Source organism: Capra hircus, chromosome 11, assembly GCF_001704415.2.
Source record: "Capra hircus breed San Clemente chromosome 11, ASM170441v1, whole genome shotgun sequence".
NCBI classification, from domain to species: domain Eukaryota; kingdom Metazoa; phylum Chordata; class Mammalia; order Artiodactyla; family Bovidae; genus Capra; species Capra hircus.
This window is the reverse complement of record NC_030818.1, coordinates 89639372-89659599: the sequence shown is the minus strand read 5'-3', so window position 1 is coordinate 89659599 and position 20228 is coordinate 89639372. Positions and strand designations below refer to the sequence as shown.

The 20228-nt window shown below is 44.6% G+C and overlaps 1 protein-coding gene across 1 annotated transcript; it reads left to right on the top strand.

The window, feature by feature from the left end:
• Positions 843-19401, top strand: RSAD2 (radical S-adenosyl methionine domain containing 2). The gene is made up of 6 exons (XM_018055702.1): positions 843-1282; positions 5983-6144; positions 10167-10396; positions 12857-13006; positions 15148-15180; positions 17090-19401. The coding sequence occupies exons 1-6, from the start codon at positions 931-933 to the stop codon at positions 17252-17254; spliced, it is 1092 nt and encodes a 363-aa protein (XP_017911191.1). The 5' UTR covers positions 843-930; the 3' UTR covers positions 17255-19401.

The following is a 20228-nucleotide window of genomic DNA, read 5'->3' as shown; positions in this document are numbered from 1 at the left end:
AGGGGACAACAGAAGATGAGATGGTTGGATGGCATCACCTACTCAAAGGACATGAGTTTGGGTAAATTCCAGGAGTTGGTGATGGACACGGAAGCCTGGTGTGCTGCAGTCCATGCGGTTGCAAAGAGTCAGACATGACTGAGTGACTGAACTGAACAGATAAGTGAATCACTTTTTTGTACACCTGAAACTAATACAACCTTGTAAATTAACTATACTTCATTTTTTTTTAAAAAAGAAGGATCTTATAAAAGCATCTGATTTTTCTCTTGTCTTTTAAAAATGGTGTAGACAAGCATAAACCTGCAGGGAAAGATAGATAAATGGCTGAATTTCAACATTTGAAACTTTTTACCATGTGAAAATGCATGCATTAAGATGAGTCACTAAAGGAAGATTCAGGCATTAATGCCTTCATGTGCCTATGCATTTCAACTGAGATCTGAAAGGGGTCCTGAGCTGATAGAGTCTGCTCTAATCGTCTACCATGCAATCACTCTTCACTATTTGGCTCTCCGGACAAACTCTCGCTGAGCCCTCGCAAGTAAAGGGCACTGGGGCAGATGCTTCTACAGGTTATGTCCTGCACTAGCAATGCAGCAGCTGCAGAGGTGGCGATGTCTCTGCCTAGCTCTATCACCACTTGCTGGATCCAAATAGAGATTCGAGAGCAGTATGTCCATCCACATCCAGTCTGAACTATTGCTGATTTCAGGAGACGGGGCAGATAAAAACAGATGTCGGTCCTAGTCCTGAGACTTCAGTCTTGGCCCTGTTCCAACTTTCATTTTCGCAAAGAAGGAAATCGAAACTTAACCCTCAGCTGAGCATTAGTCAAGAAAGGTGTGTCCCTCCTCCCGTGTGACAGGGTGCCAGGCATGTATAAAAGCCAGCCTGCAGTTGCAACGCAGCCACAGGGCACCTGCCATCATGTGGATGCTGGTACCCGTTGCGTTCGCTCTCAAGATGCTGAGCGTCTTCCTGCAGCCCCTGGGCTCCGTGTGGAGCAGCTTGGGGCCCCTGTTCCTCCAGCTCCGGGCAGTATCTTGGCTGGCAGGGGGCGAGAGGAACCGGCTGCTCCAGGGCAGGAGGGAAGCAGGGGAGCCCAGCAGGGCGGAGGGAGAGGGCGGCGGCGACCTGCCCACCACTCCCACCAGCGTCAATTACCACTTCACGCGCCAGTGCAACTACAAGTGTGGCTTCTGCTTCCACACAGCCAAAACGTCCTTCGTGCTGCCGCTGGAGGAGGCCAAGAGAGGTCTGCTGATGCTGAAGGAAGCAGGTGAGTCCCCAGACCCAGGAAAGCCCTCAGGTGCTCAGCCACTTCGAGAAGGGCAAAGAGGCTGGGGTGGGCGGGGGGTGGGGGGGGGCAGTCCCGGCCAGAGAGGTTTCCCAGGAACTCAGTCCTTCCCAAGACACAGCTGGATGCACTGTGGCCAGAGGAGGTGAGGGCGAGCTGTGGATGGATGCCAAGATCTTCCCAACCTGCAGAGTGGGCTGGCATGGGGGAGCAAAGCATCACCGCTTCTAAGTGAGCAGCGTGGGGAAGGATGCAGGTTGGGAAGTTGTGCCACTCTCTGAGTTTATGGACTGAGTTCCCCAGAAACAGCTGATGAGAGCTGCTGACAAATACAAGAACTTTTGACTTAAGAAATGCAATGTTTGGGTTTGTTGTTTGGGATTATTTGCGTGTTCTTATCATGAATATTTAGAGAAGCTGTGTACTATTCAAGCAAGGCAGTGCTTTTGCTCTGGAGACTTGCTCACTGAGTGTCACCACATCAGTACCAGGCAGGCATCTTAGAGAGAGCCCAGCCAGTCCAGGTCTAAGGTGACCTGTCCTCCTCCTCTCCCATCCACCTGTCTTCCCTAGAGCACCTCCTAAGCCAGCAACCTCAGCCACATCACCAGCTTCTTTCTCAACCTGCTTAACTCTGCTGCAGACATATAATACGTATTTGCCCTGGCTTGCACACATACTGAACATCACAGTGACCACATCCTGATAAAGAGCAGGTAAATCTGCAGAGAACAGCAGAGTGCCCATAGCTCCTGCCGCCTTCAGCCCCAGCCCTTCCTGCCCAGGGTAACCACTAGCTCCTATTCTGACACCAGCCTTGCCGGATTTGGTACTTTATATGCTGAGAACGTGCAGTGACTTTTACTGGATCTGACGTATTTCACTCCCCATATGTCTGCCCGGTCATCTGCAGCTCATCCAGAGCCTGACCCACCTCACCGCCGTTCCCAGTGGCGTCTAGCTCAGCATCTTGGTATTTCTCACCAGGACGGTTGCAGTTCATCTCATTGTCCCTGTGTCCCCATGGAAAGTACGTGATCATACCGAAATATATGTTGGATGCATAACTCCCCCTACTGAACTTCCTTGCCTGGCTTCCAAGCCCAAACTTGTGAGCACAGGCTTGCAGCACCATGTTGCCATCCTCACCCCATTTCCCGAAGGACCCCATGTTATGAGCACATCACGGGACACATTTCTCCCCCAACACCTTCCTCACAGACCCTGATCGCACTGCTCTCTCTTTCTGGAATGCCAGTCACCCCAGGCTCTGTTAGTGAACTTTCAAAGCTATTCCTGGTCCTCTTCATGCAAGATACCTTCCCAGGTGGCAAGTAGTGGTAAAAAACCCACCTGCCAGTTCAGGAAACCCAGGAGGCTGGGGTTTGATCCTTGGGTCAGGAAGATCCCCTGGAGAAGGGAATGGCAACCCACTCCAGTATTCGTGCCTGGAGAATCCCATGGACAGAGGAACCTGGCGGGCCAAAATCCATGAGGTCGCAGAGTCAGACATGACTGAACAACTAAGTGCATAGCACAGTGCCCTCCAAACCCACCCATGAGGCTGCAAACGGCAACATTTTCATTCTTTTTTACTGCTGAGTAGTATTCCACTGGGTTTATATATACCACCTCTTTATCCATTCCACCTCTGGTAGACACTTTTGAAAAATGGAAAAGCTTTTGGCACAGCAAAGGAAACCACTGAGAGAAGGAAAAGACAACATGAATGAGAAAAGATACTTGCAAATGAGATGACTGATAAGGAATTAATAGCCAACATATACAAACAGCTCAGACAACTGAACATCAATGAACAAACAACTCAGTTAAAAAATGGGCGGAAGAACTAAATAGACATTTTCCAAAGAGGAAATGCAGATAGCCAACTGTCTGTGTCCATGAAAGGATGCTCAACACCACGAATTATCAGGGAAATGCAAATCAGAACCACAATGAGGGATCATACCTCCTCATGCCAGTCAGAATGGCTACCATTGAAGAGACCACAGATAGCAAACGCTGGGGAGGATGTGGAGACAAGAGAACCCTGGTACACTGTGGGTGGGAATGTAGATTTGGGCAGACACCATTCAGAGCAGTATGGTGGTTCCTTAAGAAACTGAAAATAGAATTACCATGAAAAAAAAAGTGAACATGTTAGTCACTCGGTCATGTCCATCTTTCCTTGACCCTATGGACTGTAGCCCGCCAGGCTCCTCTAGGCTCCTCTTTCCAGGGGATTCTCCAGGCAAGAATACTGGAGTGGATTGTCGTTCTCTTCTCCAGGGGATCTTCCCAATCCAGGGGTAGAACTCAGGTCTCCTGTATTGCAGGCGAATTCTTTACCATCTGAGTCACCAGGGAAGCCTGTTGACACAACAATATCACTTCTGTGAATATATTAGAAAGAAGTGAAAACATTAATTAAAAGGAAGCATGCGCCCCAATGTTCATGGCACACTACTTACATTGCCAAGGTATGCAAGCAACCTAACTGCCTGTGACAGCATGTTTAAAATCGTGCTCTTTTATTTTACTGTTTTGTTTTTAATACGTGGGTCCCCAAAGAGTTTGAGTTCTAAGACTGAAACTTGACATTCTGTTTATCTTTTTGTCTAGCAAAATATCTAGCAGGTAATAGGAATCTAATGAATTTTTTGAATAGATGATTTAATGCATGAATGAACAAATGAGAGGGCTGAGGTGGTGGAAAGAACTTAGACTCTTGATTCATAAGGCCAGTATTTGAGTTGCTGCTCCAGCACTCATTAGATGTGCCAAGAAATTTGACTTTCTGACTATAAGTTTAATATTCTTTAAAATATAGAGCAAAATGATAGCTCATATATCAATCTTACAAAGCTTCTACAAGGCACAAATAAATGAATGTTCTTGTTTTTTTTAATAGAGCATAAACTATTATAGTTATAAGTAATACATATTGCGACCTCTCAGTTTTAAGCAAATAAAACCAAAGTTAGTTAAGATGGTTAGGGTATAGTATGGGTGGCATGTCCTGTAAGTGAAATTTCTAGTAAATGAAGGAAAATCTATTTTGGTGACTATTAAAATTTAAATTTACTTTTACATTTAAATTAAGAAAATAAATGTAAATATACATTACATTTAAAATTAAAATTGCTACTCTGGATGAAGAGGCTTCTCTTGTAGCTCAGTTGGTAAAGAATCTGCCTGCGACGCAGGAGACCTGGGTTTGACTCCTAGGTCAGGAAGGAATTCCCTGGAGAAGCAAACAGCAACCCACTCCAGCGTTCTTCTTAGAGAATCCCATGGATGGAGGAGCCTGGCAGGCTACAGTCCATGACGTCGCAAGAGTGGGACATGACTAAAACAATAAAACCACCACCACTCTGGATGAAGATGCTTCCAAAATATATATCATCTACTCCTCTGACTTTTACACAGCAGATTGAATAGAATGCAGCCATTATGAGCATCGTCACAGCTCTTGACCTGAGCTGTGACAGGATGGATGGGTGTTGCCACCACTATGAATGAATGGCTCCTTTTCTAAGCTCTTAGCCGCATCTCTACATCCCTTTCCTTCAGTCTTCTTGTTCATTCATCCCCTCTGTCCTGCTCCTCAAACTCATCACGGGCTACACCGCTGGCCAACACCCTGTTTCACTTTCTGCAGTTATCTGTCCCTGTTTAATCACACTTTGGGGAACAATATTTTATTGAATAATAATGCTCATCATACAAGCTTATGAAGAGTGAGATGATATAATTTATCTCCTGTCCCACTGCAGAAACATTTGAGAGCAAAACAGGGTGCTGGGAAAAGCAACTGATGAGATGTGGTCTCCGTAAACCACGACTGTCCTGGGAAACCCAGGATGGAGGGCACACTCACTTTAGAAAGATCAAAGGCTTTGGAGCTTGGACCTATGTCCTAGCTCCATTTCTCTCTGTTAGTTCAGTTCAGTTGCTCAGTCATGTCTGACTCTCTGTGACCCCATGGACTGCAGCACACCAGGCTTCCGTGTCCATCACCAACTCCCGGAGTTTATTCAAACTCATGTCCATTGAGTCAGTGATACCATCAAACCATCTCACCCTCTGTTGTCCCCTTCTCCTCCTGCCCTCAATCTTTCCCAGCATCAGGGTCTTTTCAAATGAGTTTGTCCTTTGCATCAGGTGGCCAAAGTATTGGAGTTTCAGCTTCAGCATCAGTCCTTCCAATGAATATTCAGGACTGATTTCCTTTAGAATGGACTGGTTGGATCTCCTTGCAGTCCAAGGGACTCTCAAGAGTCTTCTCCAACACCACAGTTCAAAAGCATCAATTCTTTGGTGCTCAGCTTTCTTTATAGTCCAATTCTCACATCCATATATGACTATTGGAAAAACCATAGCCTTGACTAGACCGACCTTTGTTGGCAAAGTAATGTCTCTGCTTTTTAACATGCTGTCTAGGTTGGTCATAGTTTTTCTTCAAAGGAGCAAGCATCTTTTAATTTCATGGCTGCAGTCACCATCTGCGGTGATTTTGGAGCCCCCTAACATAAAGTCTGTCACTGTTTCCCTATCTATTTGCCATTTCTCTCCAGTCTCATTCTATTACCTTGAGAAAACACTACTCTTGCCATTAAAATGATAATGGATGTTGATGAAGTGCTAAAGTAGAAGGAAAATCCATGTGCCTTCTGTCCCAGGTATGGAGAAGATCAACTTCTCAGGCGGGGAGCCGTTCCTCCAGGACCGGGGCGAGTACCTGGGCAGGCTGGTGAAATTCTGCAAGCAGGAGCTGCAGCTGCCCAGCGTCAGCATCGTCAGCAACGGGAGCCTGATCCGCGAGAGCTGGTTCCAGAAGTACGGTGAGCAGCCCCCGGGGCATGTGACTCTGGCCCCTGGCACTGTCGCTCACTGCATTTCCTTCCATCCTGGGCCTCCGGCCTGGCTGCTGGGGATCCAAAGGGAGGGAAAAAGCAAGTATGCTAGTTGTAATCTCTCTTCAGGCTGCTCGCCAAGTTTCGGTAGGGCTCTCATAAACAAGTATGGCAAAGCAGATAGCAGGACCCACCAGCAGATGCTCCCGTCCATTATCAAAGTAGCTTTAGTTGAGGGGGAAGATGACCACAGTGGACAGTTTTGCAAGCCCTGACCTTATTGTTTCCTATTCATGTTTAATATTTAGAGTGTTTATGGAAATGACTTCATTTTAATAGTCTCCTGTATAAATTGAGGGATTGGACTGAAACAGTCATTCTCCCCTCTGGCTATGTATTTGGCTACTGAGGAACTTTAAATAAGACATCTCCGCTGGAACTGGCCTCCAGACTATTTATTTCAGAGTCCTGTGGTGTGTGGACATTCCAGCTTGGGGTACTCCAAAGGGATTCCACTCTGCAATCAGGGTTATGAACCCCTGGTCTTAAGACTGTTGCTATTTTGTCACTAAGTCGTGTCCTACTCTTTTGTGACCTCATGGATAGTAACCTGCCAGGCTCCTCTGTCCATGGGATTCTCCAGGCAAAAATACTGGAGTGGGTTGCCATTTCCTTCTCCAGGGGCTCTTCCTGACTCGGGGATCAAACCTGTGTCTCCTGCATTGGCAGGTGGATTCTTTACCACTAAGCCACCAGAGAAGCCTGAGACTCTGGAGGTCCCTTAATGCTAATTTTCACATAGATATTAATATTCTTGGAGAAGGAAATGGCAACCCACTCCAGTATCCTTGCCTAGAAAATCTCATGGACACAGGAGCCTGGTGGGCTGCAGTCCATGGGGTTGCACATAGTCGGGCATGACTGAGCAACTAACACTTACACTTATTAATATTCTTAGAGCAGTACCTGAAATTTAGGAAGCATTTGAAAAATGTTAGCTTTTATTACATTTAATTTAATTTATTTATTTAGTCTATTCTATTTATTTTGTTTTTTTTAACAGTTTTTTTTAATGTTAATTCTTATTGGAGTATAGCTGCTTTGCAATATTGTGTCAGTTTCTGCTGTACAGCAGAGTGAATTAGCTGTTTGTTTACATATATCCCCTCTTTTTTTGGATTTCCATCCCATTTAAGTCAGCACAGAGACCTACTATCATTTTAGTAAACAGTTCTGATTGGACTCTTTGGGTAAAATGTTCTGTGTTTGCTTTCTGTGAGTTGTTTGAATCTTGAAATCACTCAAAGGGTAGTTGCATGTACGACTTGTTGAGGATGCTCACGGGGATCTCTGATGAAACCCTCTTTCCTAAACGATGAAGAAATATGGGTGTGGGGGAGGGGAGGGCAGGGTGTGGGGGAGGGTTGTACTTCCCATCTGGGAAAGGTAAACAGGAGGAGCACAGGGCCACAAGTCAGCAACAAAACCCCCGTGAAGGGAGTCACTCAATCAAAGTTGAGCGTCAGAAATTCAAAAGTAAGCTTTGGGAACTGAATATAGAGAGATAAGACAGGGTTATGGAGCCATGTAAGCAGAGAAGACTGAGTTGGGTTTGCTGGCTGTGTCCTGGGCAGTGCGTTCCCTCCAAGACAGTGGTGTGAGGAGTAAGGATCACGAGCAGTGTTGCACCTTAGGGCAAAAGCTCAGAAACTGGTCTGGAGAGGCAGTGCAGAGTAGCAAATTTGGAAGTGGCCAAGAATGGCACCCCACTCCAGTACTCTTGCCTGGAAAATCCCATGGGCAGAGGAGCCTGGTAGGCTGCAGTCCATGGGGTCCCAAAGAGTCAGACACAACTGAGCGACTTCACTTTCACACGTTGGAGAAGGAAATGGCAACCCACTCCAGTGTTCTTGCCTGGAGAATCCCAGGTGCGGCAGAGCCTGGTGGGCTGCCGTCTATGGGGTCGCAGAGTCAGACACGAATGAAGTGACTTAGCAGCAACAGCAAGAGAAAGGATGAAGCTGAAGCTCCAGCACTTTGACCACCTGATGCGAAGAGCTGACTCTTTGGAGAAGACCCTGATGCTGGGAAAGACTGAAGGCAGGAGAAGTGGGAGGCAGAGGATGAGATGGTTAGATAGCATCACCAACTCAATGGACATAAATTTGACCAAACTGGAGTTAGTGGAGTGCAGGAGAGCCTGGCATGCTGCTGTCTGTGGGGTCACAAAGAGTCAGACATGAATGACTTAGTGACTGAAAAACAGCAAATCAAAAAGATCACTGGGGTAGGGAGAAAACAAGAAAGCGCAAGGACTATTCATAGCAGACCCTTTGACAGCCAATTGTGAACAACCATTGATTTTTATCCTATTCAGAGATCAGGATTAGTGTTGCCATACGCTCAGACTATTCAAGATACATCCGAAATCTATAGTCTATTTTTTTCCACCTTTTATTTTGTATTAGAGTATGTTCCATGTGCTCAGTCGCTCAGTCATGTCAGACTCTGCAACCCCGTGGACTATATAGCGGGCCAAGCCCCTCTGTCCATGGAATTTCCCAGGCAAGAATACTGGAGTGGGTTGCCATTTCCTCCTCCAGTTTAGTTATACATAAATCTATTCTTTCTCCAATTCTTTTTCCCATTTAGGTTATTAAAGAGTACTGAGCAGAGTTTCCTGTGCTGCATAGTAGGTCCTTGTTGGTTGTCTGTTTTGAACATAGCATGTGTCCAGGTCAGTCCCAAGTGCTTTCACCTTGTCAATCGCAGATCCGAGGCTGTCACTGCCCTGCTCCCTCCTGGTGATCATGCATTCATTCGCTAAGTCAGTGAGTCTGTTTCCATTTTGTGAATAAGTTCACCTGTATCATTTTTAAGATTCTGCAATACAAGCCCTGTCATTCCATGTTTCTCTTTTTCTGCCCGACTTCACTCAGTATGACAATTTCCAGGTCCATCCATGTCGCTGCTGTGGCATTATTTCATTCTTTTTAATGACTATGTTCAATCTCCCAAATAAAAATATTTAAAAATGAAATATTTTTGTTACCAAGTCCAAGCTCGCTCTGCTCACCACACGACAGGCTTTAAAATCGGGAGAGGAGGTGTTGAGACAAGAAATAAGGACTTGACTCCAAAAGCTGACAGAAGGACCAGATCGCAGATTGTCTCAAAATAACCATCTCATTGGGGTCTGGAGGAGATGAGGAATAAAGTAAAAAGGCCCCAGATTTTGCAATTATTCCCACAAGGGCCCTCAGGAAGGGGGTGTATATGTTTCTTTTCTCTTGCAGGTGGACAAGTTCAGGGTGTTTCTTTGAACAAAAGCATTTTGGTTTAACATTCAGGCAGAGGGGCAGGGTTCTCCGAGGCAGGCCATTGTGTATGGACAGGATTCTTTTAGTGAACAATAGCAAACGGAAGCAAATGTTAAAGTAAAAGACAAAGAGCTGACCTGTAGTCAGATTTAGCTCTTGTAACATTTTTAAATGTCTGGAGGAACAAACAACGTTTTTGCCTACTTCTGTGGTCCCTAAGGCTCCAGTTCTCCACCTCTGGCTAGAAAGCCTGTGCTCTTTTTTTATATATATAATTTTATTTCTCTGTTTTTGGCTGTGCTGACTTCCCTGCTGTGCGGGCTTTCTCTAGTTTTGGGCACCAGAGGCTACTCTTCCTTGTAGTGCACAGGCTTCTCATCACAGCGGCTTCTCGTGGTGCGAAGCACAGGCTCAGGGGCGCCTAGGCTTCTGTCGCTGTGGCCTCTGGGCTTGGAGCCCAAGCTGAGTAGTGGTACTCGGGCTTGGTTGCTCTTGGTTGCTTGGAAGAGGCATGTGGGCATCTTCCTAGATCAGGGAGTGAACCCATGTCTCCTGCGTTGGCAGGCCGATTCTTTCCCAGTCAGCCACCAGGGAAGCCCAAAAGCCTATGCTTTCATCCTTGGATGGAAAAGCTTAACATAAGTGTTCATCCTTGGACAGAAAAGCCTAACAGTGATCCTTATCCCTCAGGTGAATATTTGGACATTCTCGCCATCTCCTGTGACAGCTTTGACGAGCAGGTCAACGTCCTTATCGGCCGTGGTCAAGGAAAGAAGAACCACGTGGAAAATCTCCAGAAACTGAGGACATGGTGTAAGGAATACAGAGTGGCCTTCAAGATAAACTCAGTCATCAATCGATTCAACGTGGACGAGGATATGAAGGAACAGATCAACGCGCTGAACCCCGTCCGCTGGAAGGTACCAACTGCACTGCTTTTGTGGTTGTAATGAAGTGAACATTCAGCAGAGATTTGCTTCAGGGACACCCAAAATGATAAGGATACAGAAAACTCTGGACTCAGAGAGCTAGTTGGGTTTGGTCCTTCTTTCTGCTAGCCTTAAAATCTGCTTCTGAGGACTCATCCCATATGCACTGTCCTGAAATAGCTTAGCAGGAGGACTTGTGTGAATATGTCGGGTTTGTTTGTTTTTTTTTTTTTTTGGTAAAGATTTCTTTATTTTTGACTGTGCTGGGTCTTCACTGCGGCAGGAACTTTTTTCTAATTGCTGCGATGAGGGGCTGCTCTCTAGGAGCAGTGCGTGAGCTTCTCATTACAGTGGCTTCTCTTGCTGCAGAGCACAGGCTTTAGACTTCAGTAGTTGGCAACATGTGGACTCAGGATTTGCAGCTCCTGGGCCCAGTAGTTGTGGTGCATGGGTTCAGTGGCTCCGAGGCAAGTGGGATCTTCCCGGGTCAGGGATTGAACTTGCGTCCTTTGCATGGCAAGGAGGTTTCTTAATCACTGGACCACCAAGGAAGCCCCTGAATATGTGTTCTTAACAATCTGCCCTGGTCATTTTCATGCAGGGATCCATGAAAGTCTGTGACTGGACTCCAGACTAATGCAACTGAAGATAGGATGTAGAATTCAATTCTAGCAAGGAAAAGAGAGGAAGAAAACTCATGTAATATGAAGCTTTGTCTGCTGGGATAAAGTGGGAAGGCGAAATGGAAAAGGTTTAATTCTGTCAAAAAACTAGAAAGACTTCATGTAGGAGGTGGTATTTGACTCCCTCTCTAGCAGATGAGTCTTCCTTGACTCAGATGGTAAAAAATCCACCTGCACTGCAGGCCACCTGGATTTAATCCCTAGGTCTGGAAGATCCTCTGGAGGAGGAATGACAACCCACTCCAGTATTCTTGCCTAGAGAATCCCATGGACAGAAGAGCCTCGAGGTCTATGGTTCATGGGGTCTCAAAGAGTCGGACATGACTGAAGCGACTTAGCAGGCATGCATGCACGTAATGGCTTAAAATCTAAAGGGAAAACCTCAAAATTAAAGTGTTAAATATTTTAGGAAGCCTATTTCACCTGGTATATTTCATCATTTAAATCTAAAATGTAGTAAGAAACAATATGTATTTCTACATAAAGGTTTAAAAACTACTTTTAAAAATACCATAGTCTATATACTAACAATAAAATTCTGATCTAAAAAATTGAAAATTTATAGGCAGATATATTATAAATGGCTTCCCAGGTGGTACTAGTTATAAAGAATGTGCCTGCCAATGCAGGAGATGCAAGAGATGTGCATCTCAGGAAGATTCCTGGGTCAGGAAGATTCCCTCATTAAGAGGGCATGGAGACCCACTCCAGTATTCTTATCTGGAGAAACCCATGGACAGAGGAGCCTGGTGGGCTACAGTCCACGGAGTCGCAAAGAGTTGGACACAACTGAGTGACTGAGCACGCATATTATAAACCTGATTATGTTGTATCAAAGAACTACTACATAGATAGTACATAAAAATCGCTTCTATTCCTCAAGTCACCAAAACCTGTTCGTCTCAATAGGTATAACTAGCTAATGTTCCAAACCCAAAGGCTAGAGATGCCCCCAAAAGTAATAGTTAAGGAGTTCCTCTCCTACACTTTCCAATTCAAATTCTGTTCATCTCATGATTATTTTCAGAACACTAAGAGAGATTTCTAGATATATAAAATATTCTTATAAATTTACATTGATTTCAGCTGAAGTTTCTAATTTTGTAAAAGATGCTGAATTACCCAGTGTTGATCCCCTGGAGAAGGAAATGGCAACCCACTCCAGTATCCTTGCCTGGAAAATTCCATGGATGGAGGAGCCTAGCAGACTACAGTCCATGAGGTCACAAAGAGTTGGACACGACTGAGCAAGTTCACCTCATTTCACTCATATTATGAAAAAAAAAAAAAGATCAAATATAACCTAGATCAATTTTTAAAAAATTTATATTTTGGGAATATTTGGGCTTTTAGTACCATAGTCCCAAATTTCAGGGCACATATTCATGTTGCCAGAGCAGTGTCTTTCTAGAGTGTTCCTTACTCTAGAACAAGTCTTCTCTGCTGGGCTTCCCTGGTGACTCAGATGGTAAAGAATCCGCCTGCAATGCGGGAGACTTGGGTTCGATCCCTGGGTCAAGAAGATCTCCTAGAGAAGGAAATGTGTGCTCACTCCAGTATGCTTGCCTGGGAAATCCCATGGACAGAGGAGCATGATGGGCTGCAGTCCACAGTCCACGGGGTCGCCAAGAGTCGGACACAACTGAGCAACTATCAGTTTCACTTTCTCTGCTCAGGAGGGATGAAGCTGGGTTCAGAGGGAAATGCAATCTGGGATAAAAGGTGGTGAAAAGCTCTTTAGGAGGCCAACTCTACCCTTGTGTTCCAGGTCTTCCAGTGTCTCATAATTGAGGGTGAGAATTCTGGAGAAGATGCTCTGAGAGAAGCAGAACGGTTCGTGATCAGTGATGAGGAGTTTGAAGCGTTCTTAGATCGCCACAAGGACGTGTCCTGCTTGGTGCCCGAGTCTAACCAGAAGGTTAGAAAGTGAACTTTCTAAGCGCATTAAAGTGTATTAATAGAAAGTGAACATCATTTTGTTTCCCATCACACACGTAGCTCCAAAGAGAAAAGCGTCTCCATCAAGGGCTGCCCATGCGGGGATGTGGGAGGGTTTCGTGGAGAGAGGGGAGGAGTCTCATGGTAGATATAGAAGCTGTACTAAATCTTTCGGTTTCCAGTGAGAACAGTGGGTATGTCTTGTTAGCACAAGTGCATACGTCCTGTAGATTAAACCATGCCAGCCAAAGCATGTCTACCCTGCGGAGCTTCCACAGAGGAAATAATCAGAGTGTTCTCTGAAGCCAAAGGAAAAAAGAACTCCTTGTTCAAAGCTATGTTCCTGCAGTGTTAAGGAGAAGAGTAAAAAAACCTTGAAGGTACTTAACATACAGAGAACAGGTAAACTCATGTTGTCAGTATGGAATGCTATACTGACTAAATAGCATAGTTCAGAGGACATTAGGGAGCCAGGATAAATTTGCATGGTATGATATTGGGTGCAGATAAAGAACAACAGCCAAATCCATTCGACCTTTAATCCTAGTGTGCACGGGTATGTGTGTACACATCCCGTGGTCGTTTTGGGGTAATGGATTATCAATCATTTTTGTTTACTTTGATAACTTTAAATTTTTCTAAAATAGGTAGTTTTGTTATTTTTCAACTATTTAACAGTCAAAAGCTTTCCCCATCTTCCCCCGAAGAATAAACATGCAGCAAAATCTCTCCCTCACATGCTTATATCATATTGGAAATTCCAGAACAAGGGCTCATTTCTTATGCTTTAGACTCCTAAGTCATGTTGGCCAGAGCATGAATAAGAAAATCCCCAGATGGGGTCAGAGCAGCTTTCAAAAAGAAGACAGAGAACAGAGGAGAAGACTCATATGTCCACACTGTTGCATTTGACTTTTTAGAAATTGTCTTAATTATGCAGTTAATGTAAGATCAAAGAAAATATAAGTTATAGTAAGCATTACTATTAATACTTGGTGAGTTCTTCACAGAGGGACCATGAGCCATCACTCCCCCATTTCACAAACACAGGGGCCTGAGTCATAGAGTTAACTGACCTCACCATGTCAGAGGCAGGATTAACGGACCTCACCTACATCAGTGAAAGGGTTAACTGACCTCACCCACGTCAGAGGTAAAGTTAGCTGACCTCTGCTGTGTGAGAGGCAAGGCTGGGCTGACTTTACCTATGTCAGAGGTATAAAGTGAGGTGAACTAAAGTTGCCGTAGAGACCAAACAGCCTACAAGACTGAAAAATATTTACAATCTGGCCTTTATACAAACACATGTGCAGACCCGAACCTCTGTGGGCATGTATGGAGGGTACAGCTTCCTACAGAAGTACAGATACACCCTCCACATACCTCTGAAAGGCGTCCCTAGTTACGAGGCATGAAAGCAATGTTCAAGTCCTCAGTAAGCTCCCAGGTAATAGCATTAAAGGGCTTCCCAGGTGGCGCTAGTGGTAAAGAACCCGCCTGCCAATCCAGGAGACATAAGAGACACAGGTTCGATCCCTGGGTTGGGAAGATCCCCCGGAGAAAGAAGTGGCAACCCACTCCAGTATTCATGCCCAGAGAATCCCATAAACAGAGGAGCCTGGGGGACTACAGTCCACGGGGTGGCAAAGAGTCAGACACGGCTGAAGCAACTTAGAACACAGGCAGTAGCATTAAAGAGGTTCTGCTTTATTCACTGAAAAGGGGTTGCATGTCACACACACAAGGAACATTGAACGGTGAAGGACGGGGCCCTCCAAGATCTGGAGGGCATGGAGAGTTAACCTGGGGGCTTCCTTGTCAGAGGTGCTTTCAGAGAGCCCTGTGACCCTTCCAGCAGACACAGAGGCCAGCTTGCTGGAATATGTTGGAATCTGAAGACACAGACAGATGGCCCGGGTAGGGGGCATTTTGGGTGGGGGCGGGGCCCTGGCAGGTGGCTTACCTTGTGGAGATGAATCCAAAGACGCTCAGGAGTTTTGAGAAATGGTGACTCCAGAGAGAAGGCTAAACAAACACACGAACATTGTAAGGCAGACAGCTGAGCGTACGTACTGAAAAATATGCCTGAAACTAAATTTGTCTGTAATTTCTCCTTTGCAGATGAGAGATTCCTACCTTATTCTGGATGAATATGTGAGTATTTCTTGTGCATCATAAAATGATCCCTTAAAAGTTAGCTAAGCAGCAAGGCCAGAGTTGAGTTACAATCAGCATAACCGTTTAACCCATATTCGTTCTTTTTAGCCAGCATTTCTTATTCTTATTGTCACTGATTAGCGTCAATATTATAGAGCCCTGACTTCATCCACTGTGTCCATCTTGAAGCTAAGGCGTTGGGCAGGTCTTGGCTTGAACCCAGTGCCCACGTTTGCATGACCACCCTCCCTCCTCCGCCACTAAACGGTGTCTTCCCTGTGGCCACGGGTCCATGGAAGTTGTGTGGAGCTGACATCACCCAAGGCAGACCACCTCTGTTATGCCATCTTTGGCTGGCTTCTTTGGTCACCAGGGGTTCTTTGCAAGAAGGACATGTCACAAGTCACATTATTGCCTTTAATTCCTCGGATGCTGCTGACTTATCTCTAACAGATAGCCGTTGGCTTTGGGCTGAAGAGGTTGCGGAGTCCCCTAAAGCCACCGATACATTCCTATACCACTGCCTTCTGAGGGAAAAGATAGCCCGGCATTCTCAAAACTGAAAAATCACTTTCCCTTTCCCTCTGTCTCTTCTGTTTTTGTCCCAATTCAGAAACATTTGCCAACATTTCTAGCACAGGACAAGTACTTCCATTCAAAGACCTGTTTTTAAGAAATGAGTTCCAAGAAGAACAGTGGCTTTTCCATATTTAAGTTGGATTTGGTGTTTCAAGAAATGCTTCCTGTGACTTTTGACACTTTATTACTTTCAAGTTAATCAGTGACGCTTCACAGTCATTCACTTTTTTGTCAATATGAGCTTTCTTTACAGAGCAGAGGGGTAAGGGTGGTAACACAAGTGTTTAGTTTATGGGTTCAAGGTAGAGAAGAAAAGTCAAACGGAATTTATTTTTGGAGTATCCTTACTGCCTTGGGATTTTTACCAATGTTCCTTCAAAATTCTCTGGTATCTGCATAGTTGGAATAAACAGAGTGGGAGCAAAATTTACTTTTGGCAATTTAAGAGCATTTTTATTAGGTAAGAATTACTATAAAATGCTCTGTGCCATGGTAGGTCATAAGGTATGAAGATCTGATTCCTCGCTCCAAGATGCTTAACTTAGGATAAAAACCAAGACCCCTGGACTTCCCTGGTGGCTCAGCGGCAAAGAACCCGACTGCCTATGCACGAGATGCGGGTTCAATCCCTGATCCGGGAAGATCCCCTGGAGGAGGAAATGGCAACCCACTCCAGTGTTCCTGCCTGGGAAATCCCACAGACAGAGGAGCTTGGCAGGCTGCAGTCCATGGGGATAGCAGAGTCGGACAGGCTGAGTGAGTGAGCAACAACACCAAGACCCTTAACAGGGCACATGACACTTCTTGATATGGGACCTGCCTGGCTCTGTAGTGCCTTTTCGTACAACTTTCTCTCCCTTTCTTAAAAGAACACTTTATTATTCTTCACTTATTTGTGCACACACAGTTTTCACACCAGCAATATCATCTACCTGAAATTTCCCAAACTCACTGTGTTTTTTCTGGGCTTTAACAATACGACTCTCTCCGGCTTACAATTTCAAAACACAACTCAAATGTTCAGCATCTTTTGGAAGCCTTTCCAGATTACCCTACCCTCCAATGGAGGGATACGTACATGTATGCACTTCTGGTTATCCTGCACTTACCTGGTCTAACATGTTCAGATGGGTGATGGGAGCTGGTTGAGAGCAGAGATGCTGTCCAATGGGCTCAGCATCCCCAGGGGAGCATCTCGCTTATAGGTCTCCACAAACATTTGTTGGAATGATCGGAATATCCAGAATCATTTTGAGCTGATCCCTCTAGTTGAGTTTTATAGGAAAATTATATGGAAATATTCTAACTTTTGTCCTGAATTTCCTAGATGCGCTTCCTGAACTGTAGAAATGGGCGGAAGGATCCTTCCAAGTCCATCTTGGACGTGGGTGTAGAAGAGGCTATAAAATTCAGTGGCTTTGATGAGAAGATGTTTCTAAAGCGAGGAGGGAAATATGTGTGGAGCAAAGCAGATCTGAAGTTAGACTGGTGAAGCTGAGCTGGTGAAGCTGGAAGCTGGACCACCCTCTGCCCACCTGTGGGGACCACCTTGGGACTCTGTGTGTGGCTGCCCCCCTTCTGATGGGCACTTCTCAGGGGCCCCAAATCCCATTTTCATTGCACGTGGAATCTGCTTGTCTGTGGTAACTGAACCCACACAAATAACTTAGATAATTGAAATCTGTAGCTCATACAAGACAATTAACCTTAGTTAATCAGCTTATTTTGCATTTAATGTTCGAATAGTATTTACTGTGACTCCTGTGTTTCTGTTTTGGAGTTGTTTTCCTAGTCCTTTCAATTGACAGTTATTTTCCCATCTGGAAAAATTAGGAAGTCTCTCCACCTGTGGGGAGGCTCTTTATTTCTCAGCCTTTATGTCATTGCAACCTTGGATATTTAACTAGAAGTTGAGAAATAGTCCATACGTATTTCAAAAAAATAAAAAATGCTCATCTTATCAGGCTTTGGTGAGACCCAGAAAGAGATAATCTGTAGCCCATACTGACTATGCCAGGGATGTGAGCCATCTGCCTTTAGTTTTCCAAGATTCTTAACAAAACCGAGGTGTGCTTTACACTTTGTGATGGAGTTGAGGCAGGGTCAGGGCTTGGGTTGCCGTGGGGATCCTCTGAGCCTGCAGGCAACGGCATTGTTTATTTGCTTGGCTGTCTGCACATCACTGGAAAGAGAGTTTCCTGGATGGGCATGATCCTGTTGGCAAAAGCACCTGGTGACGGTGGAGCAGGGGTTTGAGGCTGGACCTGGCTTTTCTGTGCATAAAGCTGTGGCACAAAGCTACCATTTCCCATTGAACTCTGAACCACTTGAAATAAGAATGTACTCTAGGGCAACGTGAAAAAGTTCCAGAGCCTTCTCTTACTGCTAAGAAAGAGCTCGAGGAAAAACGTTATTTGAATTGGGTCAAGGAACAAAACCCTCTTCTGGTGGAAATACCACCTGAACTTTATTCATGTAACCTAGACACTATCCCATTGCCTGGGAAGTAATAATTTCCTATCATTGCTCTAAAACAGCAAAATCATGGACAATTTTTTTGCTCAAAGAATTCTTTTATTAATAAGCCAGCTGCCGTTTTGGCCACTAGATGGCATCTAAATGTTGCCTGATTCTGTTAAGCCCCCATGTAGAAATTCTACTTCAGAATCTTTTTTTTAAGACTTGCAGATTTTGAAAGTTTGGTTTAAGTGACTTTTTTTTCCTCAGAAAAGATATCCCTACTTCAAATGTTAAGTCACTGTGATTCAAATGAAATATGAAGTGAATTTCTCTCAACCGGAGGGAAACTGCATTTCTCTTTCCCCAAAGAGAAATAATGTAAAGTAAAACACTGCACTTGAGAAAAATGGGAAAAAAAATGTATATAAGAGAAAAACAATAAAATAAAAATTAAAAAATGAAAAAAAAACAGAAAAATAAGCTATTTTAAATACATTTTCCAGCTGTTTTTATACCACCACCCACTTCCTTATGCACTGACAGAATTTTCAAACCTTTAATGTTTAAAATATTCAAGTGTTCATTTTTCTTTAGCTGGAGAAGTAGCATTACAGTAATTTCAAGTTTGGATCATATAACATTTATATTTTCAGTTTTTAAACATTTGTGTCCATTTTGTGAGACGTAATTTCAGTGAGGAATGTCCATTTAAGTCTTAAAGGCAAGTATTTTTGTGGTGCTTTCAATTACTGCTTGTTAGGTTGTGACAATAGGGATTGAATTTTGTCTTAGGAAACCTGGAAAGACACAAAGTATGAATCTGAAACATCTGATATGTCAGCTCCTCTTCTATGACAATTTGGAGTTTGGAGTCTAGTTCTTCGATCAATAAAGAGAATCATGATAAAAAACAGGTGGACAAATTTTCCATGAGGTTCTATCAGAAAGTAATTCATTGCACAGGCCGCTCTCTTGTTGAAAGGACTAATTCATTCCTCATGATTAGATGAAGGCTACTCATACCATAAGCTTTTAAGACTTTGTCTTGAGTGTGTTTTGGACATCTCAGTTTTAGGGAAATATATGTATATATGTTTATTTTTTTCTATATGTGGGATGCTCTTGACTGCTGGTTTGTTGTTTTGTAAGATGTTGTAATAAAGTAATTTTTGTACACTATCTTCATTCTCAGTGGGTCAATGTAATGAAGTCTCTCCTTGGTGTGTGTTTAAGTAATTGTGGGCTTTTACAAACCACCAGTGCTAAAGGCAAGTATGCTTTAAAAATCAGCAAAGTTACCAACAATTAATGAGCACATTTCAGACAGCCCCACCGGCAACAAGATGGAGCAGAGAAGAGCCACTGGGGAAAGTACTCCTTGTGTTTTAAATGAAAGCTAGTACTCCTCGTGTTTTAAATGGGGGCCTGGTGTCCTGAACTTGATCCCTTTGGAAGGAATGAATTCCTGTAGACAGGCAGCAGGAATAGCAGCAGCCCAGGATTTACGTGGTTGCAGAGCTGCTGTTCTGAATATCACAGGGTCTGCAGTCCGCAGAGCGGGCACCCGGCACCCAGAGTCCCTGATGGCATGGAACCATTCGGAGCACCTGGTTCGGAGCTCATGCAGTCCCTGCCCCTCAGATGCCTCAGACCAGGCCTGACTTTGTTTCTCCCCTTTGATCCTCTTTGATCTCCCCTTTGATCCTCTGATTTCCCCTTCCTGTGTCTTCCCAGCCCTTGGAGCCAAGGGTTCTACACCCCCAGCTCCAATGCCCACCCCACACCCTCCAGACTCAGACTGGCCCTTCTTGGACATGGGGCATTTTCTCAGACATGTCATCGCATTTAATCTTCAGTTATAAGTACTCACTTCTTGAGCTTCTCTGGTGGCTCAGATGGTAAAGGTGTCTTCTTGCAATGTGGGAGACCCGGGTTTGATCCCTGGGTAGGGAAGATCCCCTGGAGAAGGAAATGGCAACCCACTCCAGTACTCTTGCCTAGAAAAT